The sequence below is a fragment of the Arachis ipaensis genome, chromosome B7, assembly GCF_059453495.1.
Source record: "Arachis ipaensis isolate K30076 ecotype BB chromosome B7, ASM5945349v1, whole genome shotgun sequence".
In the NCBI taxonomy this organism is placed as follows: domain Eukaryota; kingdom Viridiplantae; phylum Streptophyta; class Magnoliopsida; order Fabales; family Fabaceae; genus Arachis; species Arachis ipaensis.
The window spans coordinates 11,665,001-11,678,885 of record NC_142442.1 but is presented as its reverse complement, the minus strand read 5'-3'; the positions used below and the strand labels follow the sequence as shown (position 1 = coordinate 11,678,885).

The 13,885-nt window shown below is 39.6% G+C and overlaps 2 protein-coding genes across 2 annotated transcripts; both read left to right on the top strand.

Moving 5' to 3' along the window:
- Nucleotides 1–8,664: 8,664 nt before the first annotated feature.
- LOC110264983 (uncharacterized) lies at nt 8,665–11,424 on the top strand. The gene is made up of 3 exons (XM_021107689.1): nt 8,665–10,097; nt 10,178–10,457; nt 10,750–11,424. The coding sequence occupies exons 1-3, from the start codon at nt 8,665–8,667 to the stop codon at nt 11,422–11,424; spliced, it is 2,388 nt and encodes a 795-aa protein (XP_020963348.1).
- A 275-nt stretch (nt 11,425–11,699) lies between these two features.
- LOC110264982 (uric acid degradation bifunctional protein TTL-like) lies at nt 11,700–13,784 on the top strand. Its single transcript, XM_021107688.1, has 4 exons — nt 11,700–11,858; nt 11,949–12,050; nt 13,337–13,430; nt 13,531–13,784. Exons 1-4 carry the CDS (start codon nt 11,700–11,702, stop codon nt 13,782–13,784), a joined length of 609 nt encoding a protein of 202 aa, XP_020963347.1.
- Nucleotides 13,785–13,885: the final 101 nt, after the last annotated feature.

Here is a 13,885-nt window from a genome sequence, read left to right as displayed (position 1 = left end):
AACCTGACGGAGGCTCATTCAGGTCCAAGTCAATGGGTGTCTAGTGTCCGGGGACCTGTACTCCACGTCGGGCTGCCTCATCTGCTTGAATAATAATGCTAATCTCCTCTAGGAAGCGAGATCCTTTGAACTCGCTATCAAGGCCATCGCTACCTAACAAGTTCGAAAGGAGCTCACCGGGGCTCATGAATGTCTGACTCTCATGCAGGGCCTCATCACTACTAGGGACACCAATAAAATAATCGCCTAAACCCCCAAACCCTCTACCATCCCCTAACCCTAAAGTACCACAATGAAAACCACCCTCACCCCCACCACCACCACCACCTCCTCCACCTCCACCTCTACAACCCCCATAACCTCCACCGACATTAGATCCACCCTAAAACCCCCTACCACCACTGCCAATTCATCTCCACCTCCACCACCACCTCCAACTCCACCCTCATCATCATCTCTACTGCTGTCATCTCCACCGTCATCTCTGTCATACTCACCTCTCCTAATACGTCGACCTCTACCTCGACGTCCACCTCTCTCTCCCTCTCGATCGCGCCCCCTACCTCTCCCCTCCATGACATTAATCGCATCATCGAGCCACCTCCACTCATGATCATTGGCTCGTGTACCAGCACATCTCCATTCCACTCGATGTCTATCAGGAACATCTGGCACCTAATCCGTCTCAGGTACCCAGCCTAGACCTTACTACGTCTCTTCGATAGGCATGGGATCTGCTCTGGGATCTCCGAGAAAGAGATCTGGCGATAAGAATCTCCGCCCATACTCATGCCACCACTCCAAGTAAGCCTGTGATGGTCCTGGGTCTGCCACCACGTCAAATTGTAGCATATGGTTGGTCTGCCTGGTCCAATGTACATGCCAAGTCTGTAAAATATCTGGAAACTATCGGTCCCTGCCTCTGCCATCCTTTGCCATTAGAAAATCAATGTCTAGTGCAGGCAGTGGGCGATGCTGTACTCCACCAAGATGTGGTAGCACTCTATCCACCTGATGTCACTCTATCATGGCAAAGTAGATCAATGTTGTCACAGCGTTATATGTCGGGGCTCCAAGATCTCAGGATGAACTATCTAAACAACATCCGATGCATTGTATGTCATCCATGTGAACTGGTAAAGAATGAAGAGTATTGCAACTCAATTTACATCCAGTAAGTAGTTTAGATAAACACCAACAATGAATGCTTCAAAGGTAAAACATATACATCCCTTTGCCGGAGTAAATCTATGCTGAGCCTCCACTGCACGACTCTAGGCCCCTTTTCGCTCAATATTGGCTGATAACTGGACCACCTGACACCAAAATACATGTTATGAATAATGACAATAATTTGTAATATATATTACCAAATAAGACAATGATAACTCGTCGCCAATGGCCAATGAAAGGCGTCAAACCCATCAGGCCTGAAACTCGGGAACTGCCAGAAGATCCATAACTGAAGGAGCTGTAACAGACCGGCTAACTTAACCACATTCCTGTTGGCCATACAACATAAGCACTGGTATAACCATGACAGATCGGTAGACCCTCAGCTATATTCACCCATGTCTTCTAATCTCGCTACGTACGGTAGCCACCGGATATGCAGCATGTACTGGACTTGTCACCGAAGAGTTGGGTGGATAATAGCATCATGATGTACGCCCTTGCGTACCTATTGACTGTCTTCTCATCTGCATCATGAAGAAGGTGATTGAATGTCTCCTACATCTAAGTGCACTTCACAGGAAACTTATCGATCCAGTCTTCCAGAGGCAACACACCCAATAACTCCTGAAATCAATCCCATGTAGGTCACTCGCCATCAATGAACTGCTCGAAACCCGTTAGGCATCTACTGACGTACTGTCCATCGATGGAAAGTCCTAACTGGTATGCAATATCCTGTAGCATAATCGTGCACTTCCCGAATGGCATATGGAAGGTATGACACTTGAGCCACCACCGCTCGACAAATGCACTGACTAGCGGCTCATCCAACCTAAACTAGTGGTCATTGAATCTCGCGAGATGGTATAAGCCGACCATCTGTAGGTACGGTATGATATTGTCATCTAAAAAAATACCATATTTTCTCCTTATGCTGGTGATACATCGATGTGGCTGCACCACAATGAAAATAATTCTCTTAGAACCATGACAATTAACAAACTCTACTAAAAATAAATTTTATTGTAAATTATGTTGTAATCCTGGACATAGATAACCTAATATTCAATTAAACTTTAATGTAAACAAAATTAAATTAAATTTTAACAGTACATAGTTAATCTAATATTCAATACGTAAAGTATAAAATTAAACTAAATTAAATTATATTAATTTAAGCACTAACATTTAAGGATTAAATTACATTAATTTTAAATAAATCAAAACTAAACTACATTACTGGCCCATTAACCTAATGTTTAAGTATTAAATTAAATTTAAAAAATTAAACTAAATTAAATCCTTATCAAACTTCTTCTGCCTATTTAATCTAACATTCGAAACCTAAATTAGATTTACCTAAACTCTGAAGAAAACTTCTAATCTAGTTAATCACTACTCTAATTAGGTAATATAATTCGTACCTAGTTGCATTGCTTTGATTTAGAGATTTGATAAAATGCTAATTGATTCGATTTGCTATGACGCTCAACCAATTCCATAAATCGAATTCATCTAATTCGATTTACCATGGAATATAAGTTATATAAATACCATCAAAACATTGAGCATTTATTATAGTGGGACTCACAATGACAAAAAATATATAAACTATCTAAATTCTTTTAGTATATCAATCCAATAATACATTTTAAGTTTATACTTTTAAATATTGCTAGCTAATTAATAATAAAAAATAATAAATTTTATTTATTTTCTAGTATTCCTCAATGTATGTGAATCACTAAAAGTTAAAAAAAAATATATTTTTCATTACACAATCAACACTACAGCAGAGGCGGAGCCTAGCGGTGGAGAAACAGCGGCCCTAGCCAAAAACGCCGCTAGTTGAGAAGATCCCGGCAGAGGTTAGCGGCGGTCTGGCAGGTACCACTAAACGCCCTGGATAGCGGCCGTGTAGTCCGAACCGCTGCGAATTTGGGGTATATATCTTCAACCCTCCTGATTTTACCTAACCTCTTGGTGCGAACGAAAGTACGAGCAGAGGCGCGAAGAGCACCCAACCTAAATCTAGTGCAACCTACCCGCGAGTACACCCAGAAACGCCGCTAGGTGAGTTTCAATTCCTTAATTCAATTCCCCCTTTTACCTTACTGCCATTAATTGAAACCCCCTCCCCCCAATTTTGTAGAAACCCGTCACTTGATTTTGGTAGCGCGCCAAACACGAGCGGGAGCAGAGCCTCGTACCATCTGCTCCACCAGGCGCTTCCGTCTTGGCTGTCGAATCGCGCAGCGGCCAACCGTGGTTCTATCACCAGCGACGAAGTTGAGCATCTCATCAGTAGTGTGTGAAACCGCGACACCGTCCTCCACCTTGCGCGAATCCTAGCTATCTGATGAGCGGATAATTTATACGCTTTTTGACATTGTTTTTAGTATATTTTTAGTAGGATCTAGTTACTTTTAGGGATGTTTTCATTAGTTTTTATGTTAAATTCACATTTCTGGACTTTACTATGAGTTTATGTGTTTTTCTGTGATTTCAGGTATTTTCTGGCTGAAATTGAGGGACTTGAGCAGAAATCAGATTCAGAGGTTGAAGAAGGACTGCTGATGCTGTTGGATTCTGACCTCCCTGCACTCAAAGTGGATTTTCTGGAGCTACAGAACTCGAAATGGCGCGCTTCCAATTGCGTTGGAAAGTAGACATCCAGGGCTTTCCAGCAATATATAATAGTCCATACTTTGGCCAAGAATTGACGACGTAAACTGGCGTTCAACGCCAGCCTTCTGCCAAAATCTGGCGTCCAGCGCCAGAAAAGGATCCAAAACCAGAGTTGAACGCCCAAACTGGCACAGAAACTGGCGTTCAACTCCACAAATGGCCTCTGCACGTGCAACACTCAGGCTCAGCCCAAACACACACCAAGTGGGCCCCGAAAGTGGATTTATGCATCAATTACTTACTCATGTAAACCCTAGTAGCTAGTTTATTATAAATAGGACCTCTTACTATTGTATTAGGCATCTTGGGATTACCTTATGATCCTTTGATAACGTTTTGGGGGCTGGCCATCTCGGCCATGCCTGGACCTTTCACTTATGTATTTTCAACGGTAGAGTTTCTACACTCCATAGATTAAGGTGTGGAGCTCTGCTGTTCCTCAAAGATTAATGCAAAGTACTATTGTTTTCTATTCAATTCTTCTTATTTCGCTTCTAAGATATCCATTCGCACCCAAGAACGTGATGAAGGTGATGATTATGTGTGACGCTCATCATCCTTCTCCCTTATGAACGCGTGCCTGACAAACACTTCCGTTCTACATGAAATAAGCTAGAATGAATATCTCTTAGATCTCCTAACCAGAATCTTCGTGGCGTAAGCTAGAATGATGGCGTCATTCAAGAGAATCCGGAAAGTCTAAACCTTGTCTGTGGTATTCCGAGTAGGATTCAATGATTGAATGACTGTGACGAGCTCCTAACTCGCGATTGCAGGGCGTTAGTGACAGACGCAAAAGGATAGTAAATCCTATTCCAGCATGATCGAGAACCGACAGATGAATAGCTATGCCGTGACAGGGTGCGTGAGCATATTATTCACTGAGAGGATAAGATGAAGCCATTGACAAGGGTGATGCCTCCAGACGATTAGCCGTGCCGTGACAGGGCATTGGATCATTTTCCCGAGAAATGACCGAAAGTAGCCATTGACAGTGGTGATGTATCACATAAAGCCAGCCATGGAAAGGAGTAAGACTGACTGGATGAAGATAGCAGGAAAGCAGAGGTTCAGAGGAACGAAAGCATCTCCATTCGCTTATCTGAAATTCCTATCAATGAATTACATAAGTGTCTCTATCCCTATTTTATTAATTAATATTCAAAAACACCATTATCACTTTATATCTGCCTGACTGAGATTTACAAGGTGACCATAGCTTGTTTCATACCAACAATCTCTGTGGGATTCGACCCTTACTCACGTAAGGTATTACTTGGACGACCCAGTGCACTTACTGGTTAGTTGTATTGAAGTTGTGACAATTATGAATTAAGATCAGAGCACCAAGCTTTGGAGCCATTACCAGGATTTGTTCGAGCCTGGAGATCACAATTTCGTGCACCACTATCGCTGCCTCCCCCTTTCACTGGTTTGTTCTTCCACATTGAGCTTTTCTTCTAGTTTTCATTATTGGTTCAGAGTTCTGAACATGTATTTGTCTATATGTTCTATATATTATGGTTAATTGAAGCTATTTCGAGTTAGGGATTTCATTCAGTACGATTAATTAGCAGATTGCAAGTTTATCTTCCAAAAGATCACAAAAATTAGAGTATAATACATCTGTCCATGATCATCAAGGATGAATTGCTCTGTTAATTTTTATATTCAGTATTGAGACTTGATTGGTTCACATTAATATCGTCTATCTCTCACCCTTGAGTGAATCTCTTATTGTGTAGACAGATAGAGTACTTTTCGCTTTGTGTGATGAGTGTGGAGCTGAGAAACAAGGTTGAGTGATTTGAGTGAACAAAAAAGCATGTTGATACCATTGGATTGATTTAATTTTACAGATTCTTTGATTCTCAATCGATTATTCATTGTTGCTTTTTTCCTCCCCTTTTTCTTACGATGGATCATTAAATTTATATTGCCTTCTTAAACCTGCTATAGTTAGTTGAACTTGAAGGGTAATCGTGTGAGTTGGATTGAATCAAGCAATATTTTGGATGAGAGAAAAGAAAATCCCATTAGCCTTTGAACCATCACTGAACCCCCTCCATGTGTATGTTGCTTTTAAAGTGTGAAATTAAAATAGACTAATCTAGTTATAAGGTTCTGGACTAATCCTGATATATAGATGCAAAGTGGTTGTCATCATTCTTTTTAGGTGCGTGTACAGAACTATGCGACATACAAACACTACAGTTTTCTTAATGATCTCCATTGTGCTCTTTGCATTCTATCCTACATCTATGGTCTGCCTCTAAGCTTGGAAATTTGAATCCACTATGATAAATTTGATTTATTAATATTGCATCCATTCATCTTTTGCATATGTGAGTAGTGGAATTGATCATTCTCCTAGTTAGAAAAAGGGTTATAATAACAAGGATTTGAGCCTGATGTAGCCATAATATTGTAAATGTGTTATAACCAATACTTACCTGCATTGACAACTTCTCACCACTGCATCTTTTGCCTATTATTAGTAATATTAAAGTGAAATAAGCAATATTATGTGAGTTTTGGATATTGTTGGATAATTGATAATATAGTATATTTGGTGACATTCTAATTTCCAAAAACTTTGACTAATGAATGAAATGTTGAAGTCAAGAGGAGTTACTAAGTTCTAACAAACATATAGATACATGAGTCTTTATTCCGTTTTTAGTTTGACTGATTGGTACCTATTACGTTCAACAAATTGCAACAGAATATAGAGATTTTCTTTGTATTATTATTTATGTGAAACTTGAAAGTAGTGCTTAACTAGTTTCCGCAGCTAGCTAGCTTGGCTGGTTTATATACTAATTATTGATAGAGAACTTAGTTTACATAAGATAGGATTTTGGGCATTTTTCCAGGTATGAAAAACAATGAAGATATTATGGACTCTGCGTGTTTACTTATAAAGTTTCATTTTTTTATTGACTTCAATTTATTTTGCTTGACCATAGTATCCTCTTTCTACTTCCTGCTTGGGTAATACAGTTTCCTGTTACAGGGTAAATGAAGCCAAAATATCAAATGAACTCAACTAAATTCTTTATCATTATTACTATAATTATTAATGTTATAGCATCTCCCTTACCATGGCTCAAAACCAAATTTTCTTGTTTGCCCATTTTTTTTCCAAGTAAAGGAACAATATTGATTTCTCAAAATCTGTTACAAGTGATTTTTTCGATATATTGAAATTGAGTTGAGGGGTTAATAATTTATTCTTTTTCACTAAAACTCATTTATTCTATTTACACGGTCGAAGACAATTATGGCAGGGAACTATAATAAGACCTTCTTATAAGCATACAAGGAGTAATATATCCTTAAATTTTATGAATCTATCCTCCATCTGTTATTATTGTTATTTTAACCCCTTTTTATTAACTTTCTTTTAATTCTAACTTTTAATACTATTTTGTCTTCCATTTTTGAGATATTTTAAAGATTCTATTCACTGTACATGATCATTGTTTAGTTATGTTTGTTGACCTATTTATTTTTTAATTTTAACAGTTATTCTTGGTTTCTTTTTCAATTTTTAAGGTAGCTTTTCTTTATCTTTTCATTTTTTGGACTTGGAACCAGCAATTCTTTCTACCAGTATTCTTTTAAAAAAGTACAGAATTTTAAACATGAGTAAGCCTCCTTCCCAATACCTTTCATGTTCTTCATGTTATCTAGGATGCACTCAACTTTGTTTCTGTTTCTGTTTTGAGTTATTGCGTTGCTCCCTACATGATTTTGCTTGTAATATATTGTCGAGTTTATTACGTATGGTACTCTTCCATATCATAATTGTGATAGACTGTTATTGGTTCACCTGACACACACCCCATTTTTTATTTGGTTTTTTTAGTTCTATGTATTTTTTTAGTAATTATCTATTTGTATGTGCTATTTCATTTACTTAGACATTGATAAGAGCTGGATTACAAAGCCACGAGGTAGTGTAGAATATAGGGATGGACTGAATATATTCCTAGACTTCGCATTTGTCAATGCATCATCCGATGGGATGATACATTGTCATGCCCTATGTGTGGGTTCCGGTTTTTCCAGACTAGAGAAGATGCATACGATCATCTTCTGATGAAATCATTTCCCCCTAACTATACCTTTTGGTTACATCATGGTGAGAGGATCGTAGACGAGAGGCCCAGCGATAGGGAAGAACTAGATCCCACTATAAATTCAGGAGATCAAATACGTGACATGATCCACGATGCATTCAATTTGCTAGGACTGCAGAGTGAGGATGAAGATCCCATGGATGGGCATGCTGGAGACGTTGCGGATGTGTTGCCATACTTATCTGATGAACCTAGTCACGAGGTTTGTGCCTTTCAAGACTTGCTTAAGGACGGCGAGCAGGAATTATATCCGGGATGTTCAAGATTCTCGAAGCTGTCTTTCCTGGTGAGGCTGTACCATATAAAGTGCATGTGCGGAGTGAGCAACAAGGCTTTTGGATTGATTCTAGGGCTATTGGGGGATGCCTTTGAGCATGCACAGATTCCGAAGACCTTACACAATGCCAAGATGATCATAAGGAAGCTAGGTATTGAGTACAAGAAAATAGATGCATGTCCAAATGACTGCATGCTATACCAGGGTTCTGACCACAACCTGTCTAGATGCAAACGGTGTGGAGCATCCAGGTGGAAGCAGAAGACCAGGAAGAATTCTGTAGAAAGGATCAATGCCGTTGTCAAGAAGAATGGTAAACATCAGGCGGCGAAAGTTCTTCGTTATTTTCCTCTGATTCCACGGTTGTAACGATTATTCATGTCCAGCAAGACATCTGTGAACATGTTGTGGCACAAGAGAGGCACCAACTATGACGGTTTCTTGAGGCATCCCAGAGACGGCGAGGGTTGGAAAGCATTTGACATGAGATATACTGACTTTTCTGGCGATCCGCGCAGTGTTCGCTTAGCCTTGGCCAGTGATGGCTTCAATCCTTATGGAAACCTCAGTTCAAAGTACTCAATATGGCCAGTGATTCTTATTCTATACAACTTACCCCCATGGATTTGCATGAAACAAACCAACTTTATACTCTCTACGATCATTCCCGGTCCTAAAATGCCTGGCAATGACATAGATGTATACCTACAACCCCTAATCAATGAGTTGAAGCAGTTGTGGGCCGGTGTTGATACCTACAACGCCAGTGAGAAGAAAACATTCAAGATGTGTACTGCGTTGATGTGGACTATCAGCAATTTTCCTGGCTTGGGCAATTTATCTGGTTGGAATACATACGGCGGGAGAGCCTGCCCCACGTGTAATTTGGATGCCGAGACTATGCGACTCACCTTCAGTCAAAAATGGTGTTATATGGGTCATTGGCGCTTCTTGAATCGCGATCACAGATATAGACAAGACCGGATTAGATTTAATGGTAAAGTAGAGGATAGATCCCCACCTACCAAATTGACTGACAGTGATGTCCTGAGACAATTGGAGGGTGTGCCCGTCTCACAGGGCAAGGTGCAAGCGATGGGCAGTAAAAGAAGAGGTGGCCAGCAGACTGTGGTGCAAGACGAGTCACCCTGGAAGAAGAGGAGTGTATTCTTTGATCTGCCATACTGGGAGAACAACGAATTATGTCACAACCTTGACGTCATGCACATAGAGAAGAATGTGTGCGATAACATTGTATTTACCATGTTGAACGAGAGCGGTAAATCCAAAGACCACCTGAAAGCTTGTAAAGATCTCCAGTTGATGGGAATCAGGCATGATATGTGGCCACTTGAAGGTGAAAAGTATCCCGCTGCAGTCTTTACCATGTCGAACTCACAGAAGGATGTCTTTCTTAGGACCATCAAGAATGTGGTCTTTTCAGACGGGTACTCTAGCAACATCTCTCGCTGTGTTGACTTAAAACAGCGTAAGTTATTTGGTTTGAAGAGTCATGACTGCCATGTTCTAATGGAACATCTATTACCAATTGCGTCAAAACACGTATTTCCCACCCCAGTGTCCACTGTCTTGGCTGATTTATCAGCCTTTTTCGGACTAATATGCAGTAAATCCATAGATCCTCAACAACTTCCTCTCCTTCAGGATCGTGTGGTCCATACTCTGTACGACATGGAGATGATATTTCCACCTTCCTTCTTCACAGTCATGGTTCATCTAACGGTGCATTTGGTCGAGGAGATACATCTTGGTGGCCTAGTGCACTACCGGTGGATGTACCCAATCGAGAGGTAAAGATCTACTTAAGCTTTCTCGGCCTATTTTATTAGGATAGTTGTCACCTAGTAATTTATATGTTACATTCTCGAAGGTACCTATGTCATCTCAAGCAGTACGTGCGTAACAGGGCACAACCGGAAGGATCGATAGCAGAGGGCTACCTATCCGAGGAGATTCTCACATTCTGTTCAAGATACCTAGATAACGTCGAGACTAGGATCAACCGACCGACGCGCGTTGACGACCGGCCGAGCGATGCTCCGCCGAGCGAGATTGCCAACATGTTCCTAGAGGTTGGAAAGGCGGTCGGGGCAGCTTCATTTTTCACACTAAAACCAACTGAAAAGCTTCAAGCACATCGTCATGTACTGGTAAATTACATTGCTGTAGAGAAATTATTGGAGTACGTACAAAGCCTGAGTTCTAAAATTATACCGTGAGCCAATTTGGTATTGATAGTACTGAACTTGAAGTATCTTTTTGTGTACAGTGAGTACAGAGCCATCACAAAGAGAAAATTGTGAAGTAAAACAAGGTCCCAGTCTCACGTAGATAATGTTGTGCACAGAGAATTTTCGAACTGGCTCAGGCATACGGTAATCTTAATATCCCAGGATCCTACTACCATTTGATGCTTTCTTGCCTCTAATGGTTCAATACCAGGTCACATTTGGAAGCACCAATCATTCGAACGAGTTGCAGTGGCTCGCCTGCAGTCCGATTGCTCAGGCCAAACGCTATCATGTGTACAACGTCAACGGATTTAAATTTAGGACCATGTCGAGGGAGGAAGGAATGAAAACACAGAATAGTAGAATTTATGTCACTTCGAATACTAGAAGTTATGCAAGTAAACGGGATGCCAATGTTGCTGTTGGTGGTGTCTCGTATTACGGGAGATTAGTAGACATCATTAAGCTAAATTACAATGGTCAATTCAATGTAGTCTTGTTCAAGTGTCTTTGGGCAGATACCACGTCGGGGAGAGGCATCCGACAGGATGTTTTCGGCCACACCTGTGTCAATTTTGCCACACCAATTCACACCGGTGATCGAGAAGACGATGAGCCGTACATCTTGGCATCTGAGGCGCATCTTGTGTTCTACGTGGAGGATGAGGTGGAGAGCGGATGGAGTGTAGTAGTCCGTGTGAAACCAAGAGAGTTGTTTGATATGGGCGAAGACTATGAACATTGTGAGGTCGACCTTCATCCACAGTCCTGTATGACTAGCTTGCCTGAATTTGATGTCGAAGGCCTGCGGTTGACAAGAGACGGAGATTTAGAGGAGTCCATTACCGACGGGGTTGAAGATTGTGATGAGGCAGCCGATTCCTAAAAGACTGGGTTGTATTTAGTGGATTGTATGTTAGTCATATCGTTAGACAATAGGTCGAATTGATTGAGACTTCTTAGATTTTTTAAAACTTATCCTCTCATATAAACTCTGTTATTTAGCTGGGTCTTCACAATGCTGTAACATCTCCTTCAATTATCCTACAATCACATTTTTATACTGTCCTTGGACATTCTTTCTATCTCCATTGACTTTAAGGAAAATTGGAGAGCAGAGACTTCTTTCTCATTTCCAAAAGCCGTTGGTTCGCAGAGAAGATGATAGATGCGTCTCATTTCTCTTCGTTGGAGGTCGCAACCTCATTTGCAAGGCAGTTGTGGTTCAAAGAGTCCCGTATACAATCATGGTTGGATGCCTTCTCTGGACACAGTCACCTCTATCGAGCCATTCGTTATGCCCCGGCTTCAATGATGAGGGTTTGTTTGCTGCTGCCCAATTTAATTTTGTAAATCTTTTTTTTATTTGTGAATGAAACCCATATTCACATGGTTATATTTAAATGCTAGAAATTGTTTCATTGGGATCGAAAGTACCGGGCCAAATTTGGGTTTGAGTTTATAACAAATACGGAAACGTGGGAGTCACAGAAAATACTTGACGATGTGAAGGTAAAATAGTGGTGTTTTTCCTTGCTATTTATCTAACGTATATAATAGTTCTCTATCTAGATATATAAACTATATTATTTGCTTTCTAAGATTATAATTAAATTTGGTTCATTAAGCCGAATCACTATTGAGGCTGGGGAATTTAATTGTAATTTGTATAGCAAGATAAACTTGATGAGATATGTGGACTAGAAGAAACTTAATAGCATATAATATAGACCCTTTTATCGTACTCAAGCATATAATATTGACCCTTTTGTGGTTTCAGTTTGCCATGTTACAGGAGAAGCTATGTTTAGCTAGATGGTTATGATATTACATTCTCTTAAGTCTTTCTTCTTAAGAAATTGTCAAACTGCACTCAAAAACTTTTTCTAATCTATGTGGGTGTAATAAATTAAAGGAAATTCTGAAACTACCTAAAGATAAAGTCATGATGATAACTGTTATATATATATATATAATGGGAAATTCTCAACCCTGTTATGAAGCTGAATTATGGGATTACTTAGGCTTATTATCCTTATCCTATTTAATAGTAATTTCTCTTATAAAGTACAAATGGTTAAGTCTTCTAGAAGGGCTCGAATGCATGCGATTAACCTTTTCTTCTTTATATATATATATATTTTGAAGGTGGTATATCTTTTAATTTTACTTCATAAACTGAATTGTGTGCATGAGGCAAATTTTTTAATTCTGACTTGAGTAGGAGCGACCCCAAAGATTCCTTATTTTGCTGCTGTTACTTGTGTACTCTTTCTTTGATGCCATATCTTTTTTGCGATCTAATCTGTTTGCTATATAAAAAAAAATGTATAGTAATAAACTGACGAGTCACCAGTATTCTAATTTTTAGGTTCTCTTATAAAGTACAAATGGTTGAGTCTTCTAGAAGGGCTCGAATGCATGTGATTAACCTTTGCTTCTTTATATATATATATATATATATTGAAGGTGGTATATCTTTTAATTTTACTTCGTAAACTGAATTGTGTGCATGAGGCAAATTTTTTAATTCTGACTTGAGTAGGAGCGACCCCAAAGATTCCTTATTTTGCTGCTGTTACTTGTGTACTCTTTCTTTGATGCCATATCCTTTTTGCGATCTAATCTGTTTGCTATATAAAAAAATGTATAATAATAAACTGACGAGTCATCAGTATTCTAATTTTTAGGTTCAGAATTATGTGAATAATTATATATATCATATATTGTAAGGGATTACATTGTCCCAGGTTTTTACAAAAAGTGTTTCTACATTATTTAGGTGGTGTGTTGTGCAGGTACGCTATGAAAATACTCTTGTTGTTGAACTGGATATTGCAGCACGAGAGGAATTCAAACTCATAGAACATGGACTTGAACGACTATGGGAATGTAAGATTAACAACTTTTTGGTTGTTGAATTAATATAATTATGTTCATACACTAATTCCTAATATTTTGTGCCTATATTTGGCTATGATGTACCTGTCAGGGTTATCTCGATCCCAGATTCAGGAGGCATCCGAAGAAACGGGGGAGGTGGTACCGGATTCAGTGGAGAAAGAGGCCGTTGTCTCCTCCGAAAGCTCTGAAGAGGCTGATTCTGCTGGACAAAAGGCCTCGATGCTGTCATATGACCTTAATAAAATGCTGGACGAGAATGAATATCCATATAGTGGAATGTCTCCTAATAAGAAGAATGCATGGCACCTAGCTATGTGGGCGACACGATACCTGAACCCTTGAAGATATTGCAATAGTATAATTGAATAATTTGGTTTTAGATTTATAGGATGCCCAAGACTTGTGTGTTGAAGTTGTCGTGACTTTATAACTCTTCATATTGC